The sequence below is a fragment of the Mustelus asterias genome, chromosome 6, assembly GCF_964213995.1.
Source record: "Mustelus asterias chromosome 6, sMusAst1.hap1.1, whole genome shotgun sequence".
In the NCBI taxonomy this organism is placed as follows: domain Eukaryota; kingdom Metazoa; phylum Chordata; class Chondrichthyes; order Carcharhiniformes; family Triakidae; genus Mustelus; species Mustelus asterias.
In genome coordinates, this window is record NC_135806.1 from 80,828,315 (window position 1) to 80,854,585 (window position 26,271).

At 39.5% G+C, this 26,271-nt stretch overlaps 1 protein-coding gene across 7 annotated transcripts in view; it reads right to left on the reverse strand.

Annotated features, from left to right (window-relative positions):
• The window catches only part of dmxl1 (Dmx like 1), a 185,849-nt gene that overhangs the window by 63,301 nt on the left and 96,277 nt on the right, over positions 1 to 26,271 (reverse strand). For 6 of the 7 annotated variants that reach the window (XM_078214618.1, XM_078214617.1, XM_078214616.1 and 3 more), the window contains exons 20-28: positions 21,587 to 21,756; positions 19,947 to 20,044; positions 18,996 to 19,161; positions 17,281 to 17,554; positions 14,365 to 15,431; positions 12,979 to 13,170; positions 8,343 to 8,419; positions 3,190 to 3,317; positions 2,260 to 2,508 (exon numbers count right to left, since the gene is read on the reverse strand). In XM_078214618.1, coding sequence (XP_078070744.1) covers positions 2,260 to 2,508; positions 3,190 to 3,317; positions 8,343 to 8,419; positions 12,979 to 13,170; positions 14,365 to 15,431; positions 17,281 to 17,554; positions 18,996 to 19,161; positions 19,947 to 20,044; positions 21,587 to 21,756 — 2,421 coding nt within the window. The remainder of the gene's footprint in view (positions 1 to 2,259; positions 2,509 to 3,189; positions 3,318 to 8,342; positions 8,420 to 12,978; positions 13,171 to 14,364; positions 15,432 to 17,280; positions 17,555 to 18,995; positions 19,162 to 19,946; positions 20,045 to 21,586; positions 21,757 to 26,271) is intronic. The other variant, XM_078214619.1, reaches the window with a different exon arrangement.

Consider the following 26,271-nt stretch of genomic DNA (forward strand, 5'->3'; position numbering starts at 1 on the left):
TGGAAAACATTGAGAAATAATCTATAGTTCATAACTAGGAAATTTTATGCCATATTTACAGTAGAACAATAAAAACAGTTAAGATGCAAATTCAATCCATCTTAAGTATTGTACTTTTGAAGCCTTGTATTTTGTCAACATGACTTGTTAGTGTTCAAAAAAAATCACTCTCATCCAACGCATAAAAATCTAAATGATTCATAACCTTATTTTGTGTAGCATTAATCTGATTGTTAACTAAAGAAAGGCAAAATGTCAAAAGTTTAAAACATAACAATGCATTGAAAACTAAACCGAGCCAAATTCTGCAGTTATAGTATCGAGTTTCATAGTAATTCAAGGTCGACAATCAGAACAAGGTAACAAAGCAGTGCAAAGCACTTAATGGTCATCATGTCTCTTAGGACTGTGAACATATGTAGTCGAATGTGGAATTACCTGCTGTATTCCAAAGCTTATCTAATACCTTCACAAGTTTCAGGAGAAAATGACATAAAGCTGCAAGATTAAGTCAGCAAATTAAATGCTATGGTGATATGCTGTAGGAAAGAATCGGTTTTGAAAGTTGGTTATGAAAAGGTTACCAACAACTTGTGAATGGTTTCTTAAAGATTTGCAGTATGAACTTAGCTACTTTATTTCAAAATTTAGCTATTTTATTTTAAAATTTTGGTTTCTCCATCGTCTCCAGACCATCATATACAAAACTTTACACTTGTTCAATGCCGTCTCACTTTACTGAGGATTAAAGGAATTTCAACTTGTATTTCTATGGGTTTGTTACATACAAATGTGTCCTGGCTTTTTCTCTCCCTTCCCAGGTAATATACCACCTGAGGTTAAGAAGGTAGACAAACTGCTGCTAAGCATATTTTTCTCTAGGCCCAGCTCCTAGTTGACGTACAACAAAGGTCCACTAACAATTTTCGCATCTATTTCCCCAACCATCTTCTTTTTGGAAATGTTGCCAGACTTGTGCTGAACTTTTATCCACACCAGTGTAATTAAGAACAGGAACTTGCAATATTACAAGATTATTCTGCACCCTACCAAGCACAAGTGCGGAACCATGTGTACTGTATCTTCTGTTCATGTTCAAATATACTTGTACTTCTTATTATGGGAAATTATAAATTCATTTTTCAATGTGGAGCTCTTCGTTTGACATTTCTGGTTATACACACTTATCCTAAGATTCTACATCCAATGGCAAATACTTTTAATGTCATCTTGTTTGACAAAAGTAAGCAAATTACAAAACAGAATTCTATGCATTGTGCAGAACACTAAAGTAAAAAGATAATGCCATTTAATCCCTTGAATTATTTCGTCAATTAATTTCAATCAGCATTATCAGTGCAGAACAAAACAGATTATTTGGCTATTCAGGCGAGTTCAAAATGACATGTGGGCAATAAGCTAATGACTGCTGTGCAAAAACTTCTGGATGCCCTTCAAACTGGCGATGGAGTAAAAACAGTCAGAGCAGATTATTAATTACAAATTGATTATTTACAAAAGAGACTGCTGCAACAAAGTCTCTAGAATAAAAGCATTTTGGCGAATATATTCAAACATTGTTCTTATGTCAAGCAGGAAACTCAACTGATACTTTACATAGAGAAACAACATATATTGGATTTAGTCATTGAATTTCACTTTCTTCTTTAATGTATTTAAAAGATAAGATATAAGTAATAACAGCAGGAATAATTCTACCATTTACATTTTTGATGACACACTTATCAATGAATTATAACTGAGGAAATTCCAAACAAAAATGCTATAGAGATCTAAACATAACACTGGAGAAAATGTTTAGGAGAAAACTGATCAATCCTTCTTTGAAGCTATTTGGATAATTTTGTCAGAAAATACTTGATTTATCAGATATTATTAACGTAGCTGTTTGCATTTGCAATAAATACAAGGATAAATACTTTGATTTGTTTGTTTGCAAAGATGTAGAACTGAATTTTGCAAAACAGACTGACATAGGAAATACTAAAAAACACAGTGCTGGCCCTTGAGCAATTAAAGAGAGGGGGCAGGCTAACACTTTGCAAGGAGATTCTTAGTCACAGCTGTAAAAAAATGAAGGTTCTTAACTCAAATGCTGTCTTATCTTTTCCCAGTATTTTCTTTTATTTCTTTATTGCTATCCCACTGACCATTGTACATGCTTCTGGACCACATTCATTTAGAAATTTATACAAATAACACTTGTATATACCAAAGATTAAAAAAAAGTTAACAAACCTGAAGCAGGCTTAGGTTGGATTTGGTTCTTCACAGGTACATGAGCTCCTCCACCAAAAATTGCAGGCCACATTTTGCCATTAAGAGGATGAGCGACAAGGCGAAATAGCTCATTGCTGGAGTGTGTTCCCAAGCCATGAACAAAAAGACTGAGGTAAACTGCTGTCAATACCTCACAGAGTAGGACTGTCAATTTGGGCTTATCCTCATCTCCAGCAGAATTCAAGAGATTAATTAGTTCCTTTATACCTGTGAATTAGAGCATTAGGAAATTAATGTATTTCCGATTCTTCTGAAAAGATGCATCCATATTTAGCGTTGTGCTCTTTGTTCTAGTTCATACAAATCTCACATATTTTAAAAGGACAACATTACTGACATGAACTGATGCTAGAAACAGGAATAAAAGAGAATAGAGTATACAATTATAAGGATGAATCTGTATGGCAAAGCAATAAACCTCTGCTGCAATGTAAAGAAAAATGTTTCAGAACAAGGATTAACGCCTGTTAAGAGTTGAGGATGATGTGGGAGATGGCAGCGTTGGACTGGGGTGAACACAGTAAGAGTTTTAACAACACCAGGTTAAAGTCCAACAGGTTTATTTGGTAGCAAATACCATTAGCTTTCGGAGCGCTGCTCCTTCGTCAGATGGAGTGGAAATGTGGAAATTTCCACTCCATCTGACGAAGGAGCAGCGCTCCGAAAGCTAATGGTATTTGCTACCAAATAAACCTGTTGGACTTCAACCTGGAGTTGTTAAAAGAGTTGAGGATCCAGATTTATCTATTTCTTACTACCATGTTGATCTTTCCTCCCATTTTTTAATTTGGATAAGTCTATTTAGTGGAACATATGGTTGAATACTTTGAAGTTAAACAGTAGACCATTTCCTGTATATGAACACACATGCATGCATATAGTTATTACCTGGCCATTGGTCTGGGGAAGTATTGGGAGTTACTGTGCCATCTAAACTTGCTGCTCTGTTTGAACGTTGCTGTGAAAACAGAAAACTCTGGTAGACCATTCCTGTGAACTGGTTTTCAAACGAAGAACTGAAAAAGATTAAATTCGAGTTTATTTTCTTCATGTCTCAGCCGTGGCTCAGTTGGTAGGATTCTTGCATCCGGGCCATAAGTTTCAGTTTCAAGTCCCACTATAGGGCTTGAGCACAAAAATCAAACCTGACATTCCAGAACAGTATTGAATGAGTGTTGCATTGTCAGAGATGCAACCCTCTTAGGAAGAGTAAAACATCTCATGGCACTATTTATAAGAGCATTGGAGCTATCTCTAGTGTCCTGGTCAATATTTATCCCTCATTCAAAATCACAAAAACAGATTATCTAATCATTACATTGTTGCTTGTGAAAGCTTGCTGTGTGCATTTTGGCTGCTGCATTTCCAATATTACAGTAGTGATTACACTTTAAAAGCAATTCACTAGCTGTTAAGTCTTGAGATGTCCAGTAGTTGTGAAATGCACTGTATCAATGCAAATCTTTCCTGTTTGCCTTCACTGGGACATTAGCTGATTTCTCAGGTGGAGAAGGAAATTATGACAGAAAGAAAAAGGAAGACAGAGCACCAGACAGTGAAATAGAGATGAGGAAGGCCAGAAATATCATGAGTGAATAGGCATGTGAAAGGGAGAAATGATTGAGAGATATTTGTAACTATTCTTTCAAGCTTAATTGGTGAGTAGCTGGACATCAAAGTATATGTACATGTGACTAGTATGAGCTTTTGGAAAAGCATTAAATCATCGTTGTTGGATGTGTAAACGGTACCAGGAGTTGTGTGTTTGTAGCAAAGGTGTGCAAAGCAGTGCACAGGACCAAAAATGTGCAAGGCAGGGATAGAACATGTGATCTAGCTCGGGTGAGGGGAGGCAAGGGATGAAATGGAGTGGTGAGGACAAATGGAACAATTGAGTACACACAAGAGAAACATATTGGAAGGAGGTTTACCAGGATGTTGCCTGGTATGGAAGGGCTTAGTTATGAGGAGAGATTGGGTAAACTGGGGTTGTTCTCACTGGAAAGACGGAGGATGAAGGGTGACCTAATAGAGGTGTATAAAATTATGAAAGGCATAGATAGGGTGAATGGTGGGAAGCTTTTTCCCAGGTCGGTGGTGACGTTCACGAGGGGTCATAGGTTCAAGGTGAGGGGGGGGGAAAGAGGTTTAACACGGATATCAGAAGGACGTATTTTACAGAGGTTGGTGGGGGCCTGGAATGCGCTGCCGGGCAAGGTGGTGGAGGCGGACACACTGGGAATGTTTAAGACTTATCTAGACAGCCACATGAATGGAGTGGGAATGGAGGGATACAAAAGAATGGTCTAGTTTGGACCAGGGAGCGGCGCGGACTTGGAGGGCCGAAGGGCCTGTTCCTGTGTTGTATTGTTCTTTGTGAAGGGAGAGAGCAAAATAAGGAAAAGGTCGCAGGATCATGGCGGGGGAGAAGGGCGTAAAGAAGGAGACGACAGAGGAAGAGAGGAGAAGAAAGAGTTCCAAGGAGGTGTGGGGGCAAAAAGGTCTCAGAAGAAGAGACAGTGACTTAAAAGGGGAAATGAGTCACAGACAGGGGGAATAGGAATGAAAAAGGTGGAAAAAACACAAATATATTTGTATTTGCAACAGTTTGCCTTATGAATGAACATTAACTCATCACCACAGTGAAAGTCAAAGCAGAAAGCTTGAAGAAGGAGAGGGGAAAATAATAAATCAGGTGACTGGATGATCAGAAATGCAGCCGGTAATGTTAGTGCACTAATGGAGAACAGACATAATGCAGGAGAAATGGAGCACCTGAGAAACAGAAGAGAGAAGGGAAGGCAATTGAGTAAGGAGTCTACAGGAGTAGGAGACATAAGAACTAGGATCAGGAGTAGGCCATCTGGCCCCGTGAGCCTGCTCTGCCATTCAAGATCATGGCAGATCTTTTCATGGACTCAGCTCCACTTACCCACCCGCTCATCATAACCCTTAATTCCTTTACTGTTCAAAAATTTATCTATAAAATCAAACATTTATCGATCCAACAGTGGATAACAAATCAAATGGGAAAAGGGTGAGAAAGAAGAAAATGGACAGAGGAGAAGAGGGTGAGGAAATGGACTAACTCAAGAAAGAAAAAGGGAGAAAGCATATATCCATTAACAACAAGCAGTATGATGCACATCAAGATGAACTTCAAGAAAGATTGATAAAGGACAAAAAAATGATATGGTAAGGAAAATTTTAAGATTTCTTGATACTGCTGAGTAACAGGGGGAGGTGATGGTCTAATGGTATTATCATTATAGTATTAATCCAGAAACATGATCATCCTGAATGGCGGAGCAGGCTCGCGGGGCCAGATGGCCTACTCCTGCTCCTAGTTCTTATGTCTCCTACTCCTGTAGACTCCTTACTCAATTGCCTTCCCTTCTCTCTTCTATTTCTCAGGTGCTCCATTTCTCCTGCATTATGTCTGTTCTCCATTAGCGCACTAACATTACCGGCTACATTTCTGATCATCCAGTCACCTGCTATATTATTTTCCCCTCTCCTTCAAGCTTTCTTCATTAACTCATCACCACAGTGAAAGTCAATGTTCACTCATCTGCCTGTGCATAAAACAAACTGTTGCAAATATAAATATATTTCAGTGTTTTTTCCACCTTTCTCATTCCTACTCCCTGTCTGTGACTCATTTCCTCTTTTAAGTCACTGTCACTTCTTCCGAGACCTTTTTGCCCCCACACTCCCTCGGAACTCTTTCTCCTCCCCTCTTCCTCTGTCGTCTCCTTCTTTACACTCTCCTCCCCCGCCATGACCCTGCGACCTTCTCCTTATTTTGCTCTCTCCCTTCACCTTCCAATATGTTTCTCTTGTGTGTACTCAGCTAATGTTCGAATCCCGCCACAGCAGATGGTGAAATTTGAATTCAATAAAAAATATCTGAAGTAAGAATCTACTGATGACCACAAAACCATTGTCGAAAAAAACCCATCTGGTTCACTCATGTCCTTTAGGAAAGAAAATCTGCCATTCTTACCCTGTCTGGTCTACATGTAACTCCAGAGCCACAGCAATGTGGTTGACTCACAACTACCCTTGGGCAACTAGGGATGGGCAATAAATGCTGGCCAGCCAGTGACACCCATGTCCCACAAATGAATTAAAAAATCCTAAATTCAAGATACCTTTTGTCCAAAGCCAGCAAGACTTTGTATTCATTGTGCATCAACATAACCACAATTAACTAAAAATTCAGTGCGCTTGAACCATAAACAGTACTTCACAGGGTGGTTGTGGTGCAGGAGGCCGTCATTTGACCCATTGTGTATGTACCGGCTCTCAAAATGAGCATCATGACTTTGTTCTATTCACTGCCTTTTCCCTGTATTTCTGCACATTGTAAAAAGTTGTATTGCATTAGCTGGGAATCAAACTCATGTCTCCTGCATGACAGCAAGAATTCTACGACTGAACCACCAGTGCAAACGACAACAGCTTAAGCCAGCACTTAACCAAGCTAAACAGATCAGTAAATTGGACGTCCAATTCATTTTATGCTGGGAGAACAGAATGATGGTGCAGTTAGACTCAAAGGTCTTTGGGTTAGAGAAGGGAAACCATCCGGGGGGGGGTTTCCACTCACTACACTCACTACCCGGTGACATTGCGAGTAAGTGTGCATGTGTGGATACTTTGAGACGACCCCAAAGTTAAATCTTTTAAGACTCACTACCCGTGTTGCACATGCAAACTAGCAACTTGATACCAATATTAGATGCTGCCTGGCACTCATGATATTGTAACCCTGAAAGGATGTAGATCTTCATAAGGGGAGGGAAAATAATCACAGAATTATTATAGTGCAGAAGGAAACTATTTGGCCCATCAAGTTCTCACTGGCCCTCTGAAAGAGCATTATGAGAATAGAGTGGAGAGGTTGGGACTGTTTTCCTTGGAGAAAAGTCCCATTCCCCTGCCTTATCACCATAACCTTGCACAGTGTTTCTTTTCAGTTAGCAATCCAATTCCCTTCTGAATACTTTGACTGAACTTGCCTCCACCACCTTCTCAGGAAGTTTGTTCCAGACGCCAACCACCCTCTGGGTGAAAAGAAAATTTCCTCACATCACTTTTACTTCTTTTGCCAATTATTTTGAATGTACCCCCTCGTTTTGGATGCTCTCGAGTGTGGACAGTATTTCACTAATTAGCCAGTACATACCTCTCAGAATACCTCAACCAAGTTTCCTCTCAACCTTTTTTCTCCAAGGAAAACAGTTCCAACCTCTGCAATCTATTCTCATAATGAAAGCTCTTTACCTCTGGAATCATTCTTGTGAATCTCCTCTGTACTCTCTCCAGTGCCTTCACATCCTTCCTCAAGTATGGAGCCCAGAACTGGATGCACTACTCCAGAATGAGGCATAACTAGTGTCTTACACTAGTTCAACATGACCTCCTCACCTTTGCATTCAATGCCCCTATCAATTAACCCTAAGATACCACATGTTTAATTAACTGTTCTCTCAACATACTCTGCCATCTTCAATGACTTATGCACAAATATACCAAGATCTCTCTGCTCCTGCATCTCCATTAGAATTTCTCTTTTTATTTTATCTCTCCATATTCTACCTGTCAAAATGAATCACCTCACACTCCTCTGCATTAAACTTCATCTGCCACTAGTTTGCCCATCCACCAACGCGTCCATGTTCTTTTGAAGTTCAAGACGATTCTCATCACAGTTGACAACTTTTGCAATCGTTGTAAAGATAGCCTAACAGCTCCTACTTCTCAATTGTAAATTCTTCTAGTATACCAGTTACCTACTCTCTCACTTTAGCCTGGGAGCATCTTCTTCCTTCGTAAAAACAGATGCAAAGCACTCGCTTAATACCTACGACATTTTTCCTGCTTCTATGTGCAATTCCCCTCTTTTATCCCTAATCAGCCCTATTCTTTTTTTTACCACCCATTCATTACCTATATGCTCATAGAAGACCTTAGAATTTCCTTCTGTGTTAGTTGCAATGTTAAGGAAGAAATTGATTAAAAGAAAACACACTTACCTGTAACTATGGCCATCACAAAGGCATTGGTAAAGGCAAGCAGACAGAGATGCTGCTACAGTGTGCATTACATAGATCTGAAGGGGAAAAAAGTAGTTAAGTACACCGTTCTGACTGCTGCCCACAATCCTAGAAATTTAAACTTACATTTTTCTAAAGTTTTGTTCAAAGACACAAGTTTACATAATTTCTAATTGTTCCTAGTTATGTGATTAGGTACAATATGCTTCAATCACATTTTAAATCCACAATAATACGCCACTCAAAACAAGAAAGCCATGTTGTTTACCTAGCCATTTCACTCAAAGGAGCTAGTTGAAAAACAAGTGCTCGTGAGCTAATATATAATTGTAGGTATCCAGCTGGTGCATTATTTCAGATACTTATAGCCCTAAAGCTTAAAAGCAGCACTTGCTACTCCTGAAGCTGCAATTCCCATTTTAATTAGACATTAAGTGCTTATTTATTCAGAAATGACAATTGAAGAACAAGAAAAATAAACCAGAAAAAGCTGCAAACAGAACATGTCACCAGAATGCTCAACTCAAGACTGCCAAAACAGGGGCTCTACTCAGAGCAACGTCAGGGAGCCAGCTTCCACAGGAACAAAGGAAAAACTTCAAAGACAATCTCAATATCTCCATGAAGGTCTACTCTATTATCAGGAATTAAGCAAATGCTCAATCACAACCGAAATGGCAATCCATCATGGTATCAAAACCTTCCAATCAGCAAGATATGCCAGTGAACAAGAACAGTGAGAGAGAGGGCAGCTGAACAAGCCAACAATCCACCATTACCTCCACTGGGTTCACAATCAACTTCCTCTCTCAGGAGAGAGCCTGCAAGGTTAAATAGGGTGCACAAGCCATTTGCAAACACACAACCAACACAAAATCTCACTTCCACCCTGCCATCAACAAGGAAGAAACATTCTCGGCACAAGACATTACTGATGCCAATGAGTCACATTTTCAAAACATTTAAAGGAAGAGCTTTCCAGTGGATCCAGATAAAATGAGGAATATTTCATGACAGGCATCAAGTGAGTTACTAGGTAAAACGGCAGCACCATAAATCCAACTCTCCGATACTCACCTTTTTAAGCATAATACTGCATATCACGCTGAACTAATCAACAAAGTCAGTGATGGAATGCAGCTTATTAACATTTAGTAGAAGATGGCAGGGTTTTAAATAAAACATTGCTTCAAGTAAAATGTAATATATTTTGGAATCATATAATGCAAATAAATTCAACAACAAAGTGCCTTTCATACTCTGAGATAAGCTGTTTCATTCATAATTTTGAATTTGAAAATGAATTACAGCAGTATGAAAAGTTCAAGGCTGTTATGACAATTGCCTGTTGTATTTTGTTGAAGCACATCTGAAATATCAGTACCAATTTGTATTTAAATTGGTGAGCAAGTACCTCATTACATACTCAAGTCATTTCAACAACAACTTGCATTTGTGTAGTGCCATTAATGTAACAAAACATTCCAAAAGTGCTTCAAAACACTTCACATCTGATGAATTAATTCTGAAGTGCAGTCTGTCATCAGCTTTGTAGAGAAATGTGACAGTTAATTTGCGCAGAGCAAAGATGATGAGTAGCATAATCTATTTCTGATTATGTTGGATGGATGAATGTTGACAGTCACCTGGAAAACCACTTTATAAATAGTGCTAAAGTAGCTTTTATATCCCCAGAAACACCAACATAGACAAACAGGGCTTCACTTACTGGTCAACTAATAGAAAGCAAAGAGTGGGGTTAAATGGATGTTTTTCTGGTTGGCGATCAGTGACTGGACTAGTGGTGTGCCTCAGGAATCAGTGCGGGGACCGCAATTGTTTACAATTTACATAGATGATTTGGAGTTGGGGACCAAGTGTAGTGTCAAAGTTTGCAGATGACACTAAGATGAGAGGTAAAGCAAAGTGTGGAGAGGACACTGAAAGTCTGCAAAGGGATATAGATAGTCTAAGTGAGTGGGCAAGGTTCTGGCAGATGGAGTACAATGTTGGTAAATGTGAGGTCAACCATTTTGCTAGGAATAACAGCAAAATGGACTGTTATTTAAATGGTAAAAAAATGCAGCATGCCACTTTGCAGAGGGAGCTGGGTGTCCTTGTGCATGAATCGCCAAAAAGTTGGTTTGCAGGTACAGCAGGTAATTAAGGCAAATTGTCCTTCATTGCGAGAGGGATGGAGTTTAAAAACAGGGAGGTTATGTTGCAACTAGATAAAGTGCTGGTGAGGCCACACCTGGAGTACTGTGAACACAGTTTTGGTCTCCTTACTTGTGAAAGGATATACTGGCACTGGAGGGGGTGCCGAAGAGATTCATTCGTTTTTTTCCCCCAGAGTTGAGAGGGTTGGCTTATGAGGAGAGACCGAGCGGACTGGGACTATACTCATTGGAATTTAGAAGAATAAGGGGGGGATCTTATAGAAACATATAAAATTATGAAGGGAATAGATAAGATAGAAGCAGGGAAGTTGTTTCCACTGGCGGGTGAAACTAGGAGGCATAGCCTCAAAATAAGAGGGAGCAGATTTAGGACTGAGTTGAGGAGGAACTTCTTCACCCAAAGGGTTGTGAATCTGTGGAATGCCCTGCCCAGTGAAGCAGTTGAGGCTACCTCATTGAATGTTTTTAAGGCAAAGATAGATTTTTGAATAGTAAAGGAATTAAGGGAGCAAGCGGGTAAGTAGAGCTGAGTCCACAAAAAGATCAGTCTTCAGCAGATGGCCTACACCTGCCCTCCTACTTCTTAGGTTTCCATTAAAGTTGTCATATTCTTTCTAAAAAGCAAAACCTTAGCAGGAACGGGGAGGTGCTTTATCAACTCATTTTCAGAAATAATTAATCACTAAGAAGCTCATCTCAAAATGTTAAACTGAGACTGCTTGTGGAGAACATCAGTCATATATATCTTGAAACTAGCTGCAAGTAGCAGCATTTATGGTTGGATATTTAAATTCCCTGTCCACCAGCAGAATTACAGATCAAGCTTTTGGTGGATTGACAAATCTGCCACCCTCTGGTTCTTTAGCCAATTACCTAAAATCTCTGTTTTCTAATTAACAGGCAAGCCCAGCTTTTCTCATCTCCCACTTATCACATCCTTGGTACCATTATAAATGTGGCAATAGGAATTTATAATACAAAAGGTTGACAGGGCAGATGCACAGAAGCACGTTTCTTTTAATAGATTATAGATATATATCCATTTTAAAAGATGCTCTTTTGTGTATTACGATGCCAATGCCTGAGATCTCAGGTTCAAATTCTGAACAGCCAGGGCCCATGGAAACAGACCTCAACAACTATCAGCACCTTCAGTGACAGAATGAGAAAAATGAGAAAACAAGACAATAGAAGGGTTTTGCTGATTTGTTTTAAAGAGTGCTAACAACTAAGAGGAGAATAATTTGAAGTTTTGAAATTACAACTGCATATACTTGCGAATCCAAAATGCAAGTTGATGCTGCAATAATGTAATAAGCAGCCCTGAAAGCACACTTCCCTTTTCAACACCTCTTTTCATGCACTCATCTCCTAAAAGGTGCATATTTGGCCTCCAGTCATTGGTCAACTCCAACATACTTGATGTACTTTCCCTGAAGGTCTCCATAGGATCTGCAATTTGTTTTCACTGCTAGTTCTGATGTTGAACAGCCTGGTGACAGGAACTGTTACGTACATACACATGGCTTACAAAAAATAAGCTGGTCGCGTTCATTGGTGTTGGTCATTCACTTAATGAATTCCATCCATGCAACAGGCTGAAGCTTGCCAAGGTCTGCCTCAGCCACTGAGGGGATTTTAATTAGACAAACAACAAGATGTTTACTAGAATTCTGTGCTGTTGCTGGTTTTCGCTGGCTGAATTTCAGGAATATATCTGTTTACTTCTGTGATCTGCCTTCGAGTAGATGTTGGGTTCATGAATGGTATAGAATTTGGTCCACTTGTGACAGAAATCTGGATGCTCTGGTTTAAATTATCTCTCAAATTAACTTTACTCCTGTATTCTTAGTAAAACAGTAACTATTTTGGCACAAAGTAAACTTGAACACAACAAAGTAAAACTGTCAGAAAATTCCACTTTATCACTACTGATGGTTAATTTAAAAGAAAAATGAACTATCGATTCTTGAACCTTATTTGCAATCTGGTTTTCAAGAAGCCAATTGGCTTGAAAAGCATACTTAAACTTAAGACAAAAGTTGGATCAGTTTGATGAATCCTCTAACCTATTATCTCACCATCATGGTGCCAGGTAAGTGATTGGAGCCAAACAAAAGGTTGACTTCATTTTACTTTTAATTTAAAAAAATGAGTGTTGAGACATAAAAGTGATGAGTGTTAACTTGAAATATTTGCAACTTGTCATTCAGCTTGATCGTATTTTCTTTCATTAAGTCCCTTGCTTGTTTTGAATTTTAGCAATACTCAAAATAAAGAAATGCGCAAGAGGTTACATAACTTTACATCAATGTCAGTGTGGCCAAGACTATGATAGCCAAAACACTGGATGCAATTGGTTGCCACATTTTATTTATTATCAAAATGTTACATTGTCACCTCCACAACACATTGAGCTACGTGTGAACACCTACCTTATTATTTCTGATGTCCGGATGTGGAGGAGAATCAAATTCCACAATGGTATGTACAATGTCATGTGTAAGGTTGCTCAGATGAAGTCTAGGGTTAGCCACCACAGTTTTAGCACTTGCAGTGCAGGCAAACAGGAGGGGTATTGATGCAAGTTGCACTAAAGGGCTAGAGGCCTGTTTCACCGAATGCTCCTAAATACAAAGTATTAATAGATATGGTTTGAAATTCTGTATATTTGAAAATTTTATTTTCACTTCAGATTATGCCAATATAAATGGATCATTAAAAATTATTCCCGAATTTGAGAACTGTCCCAGTAACCTCTGATCGATCATAATTTTACACTCCACCCCGACCACCGTAAATTTGCATGGATGGAATTCCCTCTGGGATCCTGCCTGCCCTGGATGCAACTTTACAGTGGGGCAGGCAGGGCCTCAAACAGGAAATTCCCCCCCCCACCCCTAGTAAGGACCCTTAAGAGACCACTAAATGGCCACTGAAGGCCCTTTTCCCGTGACTCTTTGATTTTAGGCTGACACATGTTCCTTGGATCAAGGTGTGAAACTGAAAAAGTTTTCACCCTCGTTCTTGGGTGGGAAGGTGTGGGGTCTGGGCACCCCGCCTCAATCAGAGGACCCTTCAGATTTGGTCACCCTACCCTCAGGGAGCTGGGAGTTTTACTGAACTGCAATTTCCCACCCACCCATCCCCATGACACCAACTTTTTTGAGAAGGTTTTTATTTGTCAATTTAAATTAATATCAAACACTGACATTTTTTCTCCAGGGAAACGTAGCTTTTAACATATTTGGTGCATGCATTTGAAACGTCCCCAAATTTCAAAATAATGACACACCATAGATTTACTTACACTTTGACAAAATGGCAATAATACTTACGGGTATGCAGTTCAAATGTGAACATATAGGAATTGAATCTAAAACTGATTACACAGTAATCAAAATGACCACATGTGAAATGCACTCATGATTCCAAAATTCTTGTGAACTATTTGGTACACTCCGAATTTTACCCAGCTTTACATTCCTTCAAATTTGAACTTTGATATTTTTGCAATGACAATGGTTAAAAATACGTAGTGCTCAAATCCAAATAACAGAAAGAAAATTAAGAATTTTGAGGATTTAAGGCCTGCTTAAAACCAAAAGGCACCGGTGCTCCAATATGTCGTACCATGGAGTAGTAGAATTTGCCTATAATTCTCTATACTTCTAGTTTTGGCACAGCATACAAGGAAGTGCCAACCAGATAAAATACCATACAGGAAGGGAGCAATAGAAAATTAGTCAAGCCCTAGTTGAATTCAACAAAGACATTGCATTGAGGAATGAGAACATGTATTACCCTCCAAGTAAAATTACCTGCTGCGATTCCTGTAAAAGAAGAATCAACTCCATCCTGACAGATGCCAGGCCTCCGCCATGTGACCCGTGAAGACTACAATAGCTAAGAAACATCCTTAGTAGCGGCTGGTTTTGCAGCAGCCACAGTCTCCTACGCTGCAAATATTCTTGCTGGTGAAATGACTTTTGTTGGTCAATGGCTCCATTTTCTGCATGTTCATCGTTAGATACTTCATCCCATGTACCTTCAAAACTACCTTTCATTGCTTCCAGATCAACATTGTAATGACATGTTTTCTGTAAGGCTATTATCTCTCTCTCAAGCCAATTGTATAATTGGTAGCGGAGTTTGCCACCATCAATCTCATACCCAGTAGACAGTGTACGCAACTCTGTTGTAAGTATCTTCAAGCAAGCCCCAAATTTTAATTGTGCTGCTATGACATCTTCCGATGGACATAAAAAATCATCAGTGGGGCTGGAGAAGTTACAATAACTTTCTCCTTCCATCTTCTCATCACTAGGACAAGATGGATTTATCTCCTTCATTGATAGGCCATTTACTTCCTCTTCATCTTCTTTATCACTATCCCATTTTAATTCCAGTGGTTGTTCTTCAATAGTTAGAGAAGATTGACTCCAATCAAAACTAAGAGATGAACTAGATTGTCCATTTGACAGCCAATCAAAAGAGGCTTTAGATTCCACTCCATTTAACGCTGGTGAGGACCAATCACAATCCAGAACTTTACGATTAGATCCTTGAATTGAAGAATTAACAGTCAAATAAGAACTTATTTTATTTTGCAAAGTCTTTGGCTTCATGGTGACTGCTGGCATCTTGGACAAGACTTCAAGGGCTAACATTGGACAGCCAGCTTTAAAATGTGCATTTGCAGTTGTAAAGAACAATCTTCTTTCAGCTAAGCTTATCTTATCTGCCAGACCACTTTCCACAGTCAATCCCATCTGTGACATCGTCTTCTCTGAAGAAGCAAAGTGTCGTCGCAACAAAAGAGGATGGGTTCGCAAATAGTTGTAGAAATTAAATACCCCAGGATTGTACGAAGTAGACTTGCTGCATTCTGAAAATAGATTTCAAGACATTGTCAGACATCAAATTATTCTATCATGATCTTCTACAACAGTGACTACACTTTAAAAGTACTTCAATGACTGTCGAGCACTTTGGCGGGACTGGTGGTTGGGAAAAATCACACTATAAATGCAAGTCTTTCTTTATGACTGAAGTACTTAAAACTAAGAGCTAGCTCTCATTTTTAAAACTTTTTAAATTGGTGTTAACACGTTCAGTAAAATTTATACCTGGAGAATTAGAGTACTAAGGGTAAAAGTTATGTTGTAACTGTACAAAGCCCTGGTTATTCAATACCTGAATTGAGGTGAGCTGTTATAGGCACCAAATTTATTATTTTTTAAATTTATTAATCACAAGTAAGCTTACATTCACACTGCAATGAAGTTACTGTGAAAATCCCCTAATTGCCACACTGTTCGGGTACACTGAAGGAGAATTCAGCATGGCCAATTTACCTAACCTGCGCATCTTTGAACTGTGGGAGGAAACCGGAGCACCCGGAGGAAACCCACACAGACACTGGGAGACGTGCAAACTCCACACAGACGGTGACCCAAGCTGGGAATCGAACCCGGGTCCCTGGCGCTGTGAGGCAGCAGTGCTAACCACTGTGCCACCGTGCTGCCCACTGCTCTTGCAGTGTAGGTTTGCCAAATGATACCTGGAGAGATTACACAAATCAGGGTTGTATTTTCCTGGAACTGAGATGATTAAGGGTGATCTGATCAAAATTTTCAAGATGTTAAAGGGAACATCGAGGTTTAACACAGGAAAACTACTTCCACCAGTTGGGGAGTCTAGGGTTAGGGGGCATAATCTACAAATTGCAGCCAGACCTTTTACTACACAACACAATGGTAGAAGTTCGGAATCTATTCCAGCAATGGCAATTGTAAATTTTAAAACTGGGATTATTTGATTTTGTTATCGTAAGGTATTAAGGAATGTGAGGCAAAGGTGGGTATATGGATTAGGTAGCAGATCAGCAGTGGTCTCACTGAATGGTAGAACAGCTCCAGGAGCTAAGTGTTTCACAGTTTCATGTTTACTGACTTCAGAAATACATGGGTTTTCAAATATCAAGCCTCCCATTTTAGAAAGCATTTCTCCTATGTTGACTGGTTAAGAACCAGGCACAATATCTGTAATGTAAAATTTTTGTTGAATGCCAACAAGTCTACCAACAGTAATAGAAATCTCCAGAAATGGGACTGAGGGGGACTATTTGGCAGTAACACACCAAAAAGAGTCATGACTTGTGGCAGCTTTCATCTGTGCTTATAATTTCAGTACAGTAACTTCAAGTCCTTCAAATACATTTGATTGTGGACTCAAATGGTGACATTCGAACTAACTGTGAAGCTCATGAACAGCACCTTGGTCAATAAATTTTGATGTTTAATTATCCATGTGTGTTTGCCACAAGTTGCTGTCAGATTTCTGCGTAAATATCAATGAACCTTGTTTGCCGAATGGTTACTTCCATAGCAAAAAGATGGCCTAATACCGCCAGTTTCTTCCTGAGCCAAGCAGCACGAGAACCATTATTTCAGAACATTTTACATAGGAACATTGTCACTGCAAAGCAGCACCAAATTTTTAAGATCAAGTCTTAGATTGGTAGTTGCAGTACAAATGCACCATCAGTTTATTAAAATCATGATAATCTTCAATTCAGTTCCCAAACTACTAATGCAGTGCTTTTAGGAAAGTTAACTGACAAAATATTTTTGTTGAAGATGAACTATTTTATTTCAAATACAAAAATAAGGGAAGTATACCACAAAACAAATTTAAGATTTATTTTTAAAATCTCCATTCCTCAAATACATTACCATTTGCTCCAGTGAAATCATCATTTTCCCTCATCCCCTGTTCCAACAGAGTGTTCAGAGAGTTGGTGTAATCTTCCAATATCCAATATGCCATACTCCGCAAAACAGGGTCAGAATTTCTAAGAGAAAGGTTAAAATCTTTGCTCTTTGCATCAAAGCCCAGGATCCTTCTGAGTAGTATAGACTTATAGGTGGATGACACTTCAAACTCTGATTCATATAATCGTGCTATTACAAGAGCTAACTGAACATCATGAAGCCTTTCAAGACAAACCTTTCAAAAGAACAGAAAAGGTTATGTTAACAATGCAACCATTGGGTTTTGTCAAGTTCAGATAAGATGCCATTTTTTAGATCAGTTGCAAAATATTGAAGTGAAATCTCATAACAAGGTATGACTCAGCATTCCAGGGCAAATGATCTGTGCAGTTCTTTTGTTCAGGTGAAAACTTCTAATAATGATCTGCATGGAAAATATTGTTTCCGCAATGAGTATTAGAAATAATTTTGAAAGTGTAAGATTTTCAAATTGTAATAGAATGCAAATTTTAATATTCTGTGAATTATAGTGATTTAGGTGATTTTCAATATCAGACAGGTTGTCTTGCAAACCATGTTCAGTACCTTATAAATGGGGTATGAATTTTAATAATTTTATAATAACTTGGCATTTAAATCCCAGAAATATGGTGCAAAAATGTTCCAAGTTCTTAAGAGCTAAATGGTAAGATAGGTTGCATTTATAGAAACTGAATAGGGAAGTAGCCATTTATCACGTCCATGATATTAAAAATATAATCAATTGTCAAAATGCAAGTCTGTGAAACAATCAAACAAACTTGAAGGCCAGTTATGACCAATAAAAATAGAACTTTTAAGTGCAGAAATTAAGGAATTAGAATAAGGACTCTGTACATGGGCAATGTATATACATGAAATAATTAAACAAACCTACAGGCCAGTTATGACAAATAAATAGAGAACTTTAAGTGCAGAGGTTAAGGAATTAAATTAAAGCCCTTTTACATGGGCAATGGCAATAATCTCTGTAATTTGAATTAAGAAACATAAAATCTCATAAGAAAAAGTGTCCCTGGTTTTACATTTGTTGCTTGTAGAATTTTGTTGTGCTCAATTTGCAATCACAATTGCTTATGTAGCAACAATTAAGTTCAAAAATAAATCATTAGTTGAATTCGGAATTTCCTAAATACATGAGTGCAACTCCTTTTTTCTTAACTATAAAATTTCCTCAATTTTTCAAAAGGTATTTGACAGCATTTTAGAAATTCTAATGGAAACATAATTTACACATTTCTAAATATGAAAGATTAACATTAATATAAAGATGTAAAATCTGTCTAGTTAGTTACTTTACCAGTTGAAAGACAAGTATAAAAATCAGCCAAGTTTTCTACAGTACATTGGTTTGCTTCAGCTAACTCTGGTGGGCAGGTTGTATGCATGGTATGAGATAGATCAGGCTTGGCTAAAATTTCATAATTGAATAGCCTATCAAAACTGTAGCTAGGAGGAAAAATGATCAGAGGTACTAGCTGATTAAATTAAATTAAATTAAACCTCAGCAAGTTACCTGGAGTGTAAGGGAGAATATTGAAGAGGAGGAAAGAACATTTCTGAACTTTTGACCATCCTAATAACTTAGACATGTTAATTTCTTTAATTAGCAATTATTGCAATTATGGTTGCTTTACCTCAACTGCATCCTTAAGGGAACCACCCAAAAGGAAGAAAGCTGCTGATTGCTCAAATCGCTGTTTACCCAACAATGCAAAGGCATTCTTCAATGCAGCCTTTCTCCACCTATCATCATTGAAATTTTTCCCAAAAAACTCTGTCATTTTTTTATCGTGAAGAGACCTGCACAGTCAAAAAAAAAAGTTATTCTAAATTTGATGTTTCTGCTGCTTGTCCATCGAGTTCAAAACATACAAACGCAATATATAGCAACTGAAGAATCCTAGTAGAAGTAGAAACCAATTATTTCCAGAAGCCTGTAAATGTATTAAATGTCAGTCATCTAATACTATTCATTCAGTAGGAAAAATAAGCATCCAATGTAACTAGCAAAGGGACATTTTAAATGATTTAAAGAGTCACTCTTTAAGATTCTTTTATTCTTTTCCTTTTTTCAATCATCTCCCACTCTCACTTAATCTGCCCACATCAGCCTCGAACCATACCACTTGGAACACAAACAAAATGACTCAAATCCCTGGATCTCCCTCCTTAGCAGCACTATGGTTGTACCTATACCACTTGGACTGCAGCAGTTCAAGGAGGCAGCTCACCACCACAGCCTTCTCAAGGGCAATTTGGGATGGGCAATAAATGCTGTCCCAGCAGGCAATTAAAAAAAAGACTGTTTTTATGGCTAAAGGTACTGCTTGAACTTGCTTGGTTGCAGCAGCACTGTTCAAATTTTCTCTTATTCTTCATGCTGGTAGTTAAAATGGCAAAGGTATCTTGTTTCTACATATAAGTAGTAGTAAGGGATGACGCATTCATCTTTCCTATCCCAGATGGATATGCTAAGCTGATATTCTGAACAAGAAATATTGATTTTATTTTAAATGTAACTCAACACAATTTGTACATCCAGAAAATGCAGCCAGCACGAAGGGGAAAACATTATAAAGCCTTACCGGAACAGACCCCATAATACAGCCTTTTTCTTCATTGCAAGATAAAATATAGCTGCCTCTAAAGGATCATTATTTCTCTGGAATGCAGCCTTGGCAACCTGTTTTTTTAAAGAAAAAAGTATCACTCATGGAGCCAAATAATATAAAATTACAAAGAAACACCACTTATTTCTTGGAAACACCTTCGAAGCCACAGAGAAATCACTATTTATGAATTCTTAGTGTTACCCAGGTTAACAAAATTATCCTGTGCTGTGAGCAAAACATTTCCATTTGACTCTTCACTCTCATTCCTTGAACTGAAACCCTCACTATAATGAAAACTTTGCTTGGAATTTACTACATAATCTTGCAAAATTTGAACATTTCCAAAGGAAACAAGTTTTTCCTTAACATTGCCATATTATTGAAATTCACATTTGTCACTGATTATTTGGACAACCAAGAAATACCTTACAGCATTATCAACAGCTTATCACCAGAACACATGGATCCTACACAAAATAATACTTCTGGCCTTTTCAACACTTCTCTTTACTCTTGCTGCAGGATATTCACAGTGGTTTAGGGAAGGATGACTTGCAACTTAAGTCCAAATTTTCAACAGAATTCAGCCAGGTAACAATTCAGACCCTCAAAAAAGAATTTATCAACAACAGGATTAATCTTTTAATTAACAGCAAGGCACATACCAAATATGCCAAGAGTGACTGCTGGAGATGGAGAAAATCAAATCATACTTCATGTGACATTTAAATAAGAAATGTTTGTCTTCTTCTTAAAAGGGAAAAAATATATGGAGGTACCAGGAAAACACAAAAGGACAAGTTTATATTTATTTAATGCTTTTCACCATCTGATATCTTAGTGCTTCACACTCAAAGTACTTTTTCAAATGCTATCCAAGTTCTAATGTTAGTAACAAGTTGAGCAATTTGCATATAGCTATTTCCCACAACCAGCACTGTGATACTGTTACTTTTTGAGACACTGACTGAGGGATAACAATTGGTTAAAATAACACACTTGTTCTTCGAATAATGTGTCCTAAGGGTAGGTGTAGCCTTGGTTTAGCAGCTCATCTGAAAGACTATACTCTCCACCAGTGCAACACTCCTGCAATAATGCACAGGAGCATTGGCTTTGTTTTTTCTGCTCAAGTCCTGGAGTGGGCTTTAACTCAGAACTTTGCAACTCAAGACACAAGACTGCTACCTACTGAGCCACGGCTGACACCTAAAATGTGTATTTGATGCTCAAAGCAGGAAAATAAACTGTTGTCCAGGGGTATACATCTCTACAACAGGAGGGAAACTCACAATATTATATCATGAAAAGATAGTGTAATAAGTTAAGTTTAAAAATCTCAAAGATGCATGGGTCTTTGTGTTGTTGAACTAAAACACGACCTGGTGACATATGGATGATCCACATAAAGAGGCTGTTAATAGGAACTTTAATTTTCTCTCCTAAAGTATCTTAAAGGTTCATTTATTAACAATCAGTGTTGTCTGCCAATACACAAGCACGGGGAAATCAACATTTGCGATCCCAGTTGCATTAAAACACAGCAAAAGTAACAGCAATCCTTGTTATTTTTTTAAAATAGAAACATGCAAAAATAAAAGAATGCATGGTACCTTTTCTATACATCTGCGAAGAATGTTTGTGCTGCGCACCCACCAGCCAACTCCCATGGCTCTAAGCTCTGACCAGTGGGGATCTCCTCTTTGCATTGCAGGGATCATGTTTAGCAGCTCTTCTTCTGCCTCTGAATGAAAGGCCCAGGCAAAATGACAAGTAGACAAACCTGTAGTAAACAAAAACACATGTCCACAAGTCAAACACAAAGGATACGGTACTATAGTGATTATGATCCCAATTTAGTAATCCAGTGACCTAGATATGTAATCCAGCAACGTGAATTCAAACTCCAAAGTTGCAGTTTGTGAATTTGAATTTGGTTAAAAAGAGTACACAGTGGCACAGCGATTAGCACTGCTGCCTCACTGCTTCAGGGACCTGGGTTCAATTCTGGCCTTGGGTGACTGTGTGGAGTTTGCAGATTGGGACAATGTCTGAGGGTTTTCTCCGGGTGCTCTTGTTACTGTCCTTTAGGGAAGGAAACTGGCCATTCTTATCCAGTTTGGCCTATGTGCAACATGATTGACTATTAACTGCCTTCTGAAATGGCCTAACAAGTCATTGAGTTGCATCAAAATATAATATGCCCAAGAATATAACCAGATAGACCACCAAATAGCTTTGAATTCAGACATGATAAAGGTATACCTAGACCAGGCAACTTCACAAGGTCTTCTTCAGTAGCATGTTTTGTAGGTGTAGTTTTTCTATGTTTCTAACATCTGGAGACAAATGCCAAAGTTGTTCGACAGGCTAGGCAAGCCTGACAGAGTCATACTCAGAATTCTACTGATTAGCCAATGCCTCCAACTCACATTCCCTGATTATTCCTTGTCCCACCAGCAGTACAGACTGACCAGAGGTTGCAGCACATTGGTGCACAGTTTGAAGTGAGTGACAACATTGGCTCCAGATTTTATGTCATCAGGTCAAACATGGGCGAGGAAACCCTCTTAGGATTATTTCCTACATTATCAATAAATCAGTATGCTAAACACCACTTGTAAGAAGTATGATCTGTATCAACACAGGGGGACTTCAATGCCCATCACCCAAGTGTTGCTCGGTTGTACTACCAGTGACTAAAGTAACAGTAATCCTTGGTGTAACACCAGTGGTCACCAGACTGGGTCTTAGAGGTGGTGAGAGAACCAGAACAAGGGGAAAAAAGAGTCATTTGAACTCATCCTCATCAATCTACCAAACAATGATACTTCAAATGCATCTGCCATGATACTACTGGGCCTCCTATGGTAGAAGTAGCCACTGCATAGTATTGTTGGAAACAAGTCTCATCCTCACAAGGAGGACATCCTCCACTGTGTTGTATGGCACCATCATCATGCTAAACAGACAGATTAAGCATAGTTCCAGTAGCTCAAAACTGAGCATCCATGTGGTGCTGTGTGGGCTAGCAGAAGCAGAATAGCATTCCACCACAATCTATAAAGTCATGTCTTGGTATATGGTCACTACTATTACCAGCAAACCAGGCAATCAATCCTGGTTCAATGAAGAGTGTAGGAGAACATGTCAAGCACAGCACCTAAAAATGAGGTGCCAACTCGGTGAAACTACAACACAGGGCTGAAAATTAAAGTAGATGCTACGGACCAAGTTAAATCATCTCACAACTAATAGATCAGATCAAAGCGCTCAGTCCTGCCACAATCATGAATGGTGGTGGACATTAAACAACATAAAGAAGGAAACTCCATGACTATCCCTATTTTGAATGATGTTGGAGCCAGTAACAGAGTGCAAGAGACAAACTGATGAATTTACAATCATTTTCCATCAGAAGTGCTGATTTGATAATCAATTAAGGCTTCCTCCTGAGATCCCCAGCATCACAGATGCCAGTTTCAACCAATTTGATTCAATAAACATGGTATCAAGAAACAGCTAAAACCACTAGCTTTGGTTTAGGCTATGGGACCCAAAAACATCCTGGCTACAGTGCTGAAAACCTGTACTCCAGAACTATCTGTGCTTCCAGCTAAACTGTTCCAGTACAGCTACAACAATGGCATCTTCCGAACAACATGAGTAACTGTCCAGGATGTTCCACCGACAAAAGATTTTTAAAAATCCATTCAAACATGACCCCATTGGCTTCTCTCAACCATCAGAAAAATGAGGCTATCAAGAATGCTACCAAGTAGCACTAACAACCTCCTCATTGATGTTTGGTTTGGATTCTGCGAGGACAATTTAGCTCTAGACCTTGTTACAGCCTTGTCCAAACATGAACAAAACAGCTAAATTCAAGATGTGAGGTGAGAATGACTACCTTGAATGTGGTATTAAGGAGCCTTTATAACGAGCACTTCTCTCTCACTGAATTAAATTGCTGCAGACTTTTAATCTAATACAGATGCGAGGGCCCACACACACACTCTTTAATAACTCACTCACTATCACTTACTCACACATATACACTGTTTTTATTGTGAAGTCTGTGTGCAGGTTTTTCATGCTGTGTTGATTCGGATGGCGGCCACCAGAATGCAATCGGTTTTCCACTGTGTTGGTGTTATAAGCGAAAAGAGGCGGAAGCTGCAGATGCCACGAAACTGCTCCAAAGCAAATGTCTGGTCGTCATCGTTATTTATTCCTTGTTGCTGTTAGCCATTTCATATTTCCTAGATTGCCACAATAAGGTCTCGGTTGCTGAAGAGTGGTCCTTTCCCAGGGAATGCTCGGATGCTCTGGTACCAGTGTCTTGGGGGATTTGGAAGTGGATTTTAGTGCCGGGGGAAATTTGACAGCAGGGACCTAGGGCAGTAAGAGCAAGTTGCAAATTTACTCAGATGGCACCCAGAGATCTGGAGTGAGCTCTTCAATCAGCAGTCCATGATCCTCTCTCTGAGACAGGCTCTTTACCCGGGGGATGCCGAGAGCCTGTAGGGAGCCATGCAGGACTTGTTGCGCTCACGCTTCCACTGCGACTTCTCTGTCCTGAGGCTTTACTCAGTGGAATTTGATAATTTTGTCTTTTTTTTAAAAACACAAAGCCCAGACTAAATGGTTGCTTTAGATTTCAACACAACTGTTATTTAAAATTGCTGTGGAGAAAGACTTGCCCTGAATGAAGTGATCTCAATGACACAATGTGTTTTCCTGCTCTAAGGGGACTCGACCAGTCTGATGTCACTCTGCATTTCTGGCTGATAGCCTATCATGTGGAGATGCTGGCGTTGGACTGGGGTGAACACAGTAAGAAGTCTCACAACACCAGGTTAAAGTCCAACAGGTATATTTGGGAACAAATACCATAAGCTTTCGGAGCGCTGCTCCTTCGTCAGATGGAGTGGAAATGTGCTCTCAAACAGTGCACAGAGACACAAAATCAAGTTACAGAATACTGATTAGAATGCGAATCTCTACAGCCAGCCAGGTCTTAAAGGTACAGACAATGTGGGTGGAGGGAGCATTAAACACAAGTTAACGAGATGTGTATTGTCTCCAGACAGAACAGCCTGCAAGTCCAGGAGGCAAGCTGTGGGGGTTACTGGTAATGTGACATAAATCCAACATCCCGGTTTAGGCTGTCCTCATGTGTGCGGAACTTGGCTATCAGTTTCTGCTCAGCGACTCTACGCTGTCGTGTGTCGTGAAGGCCGCCTTGGAGAACGCTTACCTGAAGATCCGAGGCTGAATGCCCGTGACTGCTGAAGTGCTCCCCCACAGGAAGAGAACAGTCTTGCCTGGTGATTGTCGAGCGGTGTTCATTCATACGTTGTCGTAGCGTCTGCATGGTTTCCCCAATGTACCATGCCTCGGGACATCCTTTCCTGCAGCTTATCAGGTAGACAATGTTGGTCGAGTTGCAAGAGTATGTATACCATGTACCTGGTAGATGGTGTTCTCACGTGAGATGATGGCATCCGTGTCGATGATCCGGCACGTCTTGCAGAGGTTGCTGTGGCAGGGTTGTGTGGTGTCGTGGTCACTGTTCTCCTGAAGGCTGGGTAGTTTGCTGCGGACAATGGTCTGTTTGAGGTTGCGTGGTTGTTTGAAGGCAAGAAGTGGGGGTGTGGGGATGGCCTTGGCGAGATGTTGAAGGCTCCGGAGGAGATGCCGTAGCTTCTCCGCTCCGGGGAACTACTGGACGCCGAAGGGTACTCTGTCCACCGTGTCCCGTGTTTGTCTTCTGAGGAGGTCGGTGCGGTTTTTCGCTGTGGCATGTCGGAACTGTTGATCGATGAGTCGAGTGCCATATCCTGTTCTTATGAGAACAGGATATAAGATTCTCATAAGAACAGGATATGGCGCTCGACACATCGATCAACAGTTCCGATGCGGTAATGAGGCAGCCTGCACTCACATATAGCAACACCCAGGCAGCATCCAGGCTCAGTTCATCGATCACACACAACTGCCAGCAAGAGTCTAACCACTTACCTATAACATTCAATGGCATTATCAACAACAAACTTCTCCCATCAAACATTAGTGGTCAACACCATTAACCAGAAACTTAGTTGGACCACATAAATAATGTGGTGACAAGAGCAGGTCAGAAACTGGCTATTGTTCAGTGAGCGACTCATCTCCTGACTCCCTGAAGCCTGTCTGCCAACTTCAGGTCACAATTCAATAGAATGATGGATGCTCTACAACTCCAACAACATTCATGAAGCTTGACACCATCCAGAACAGAGCAATTCACCTGATC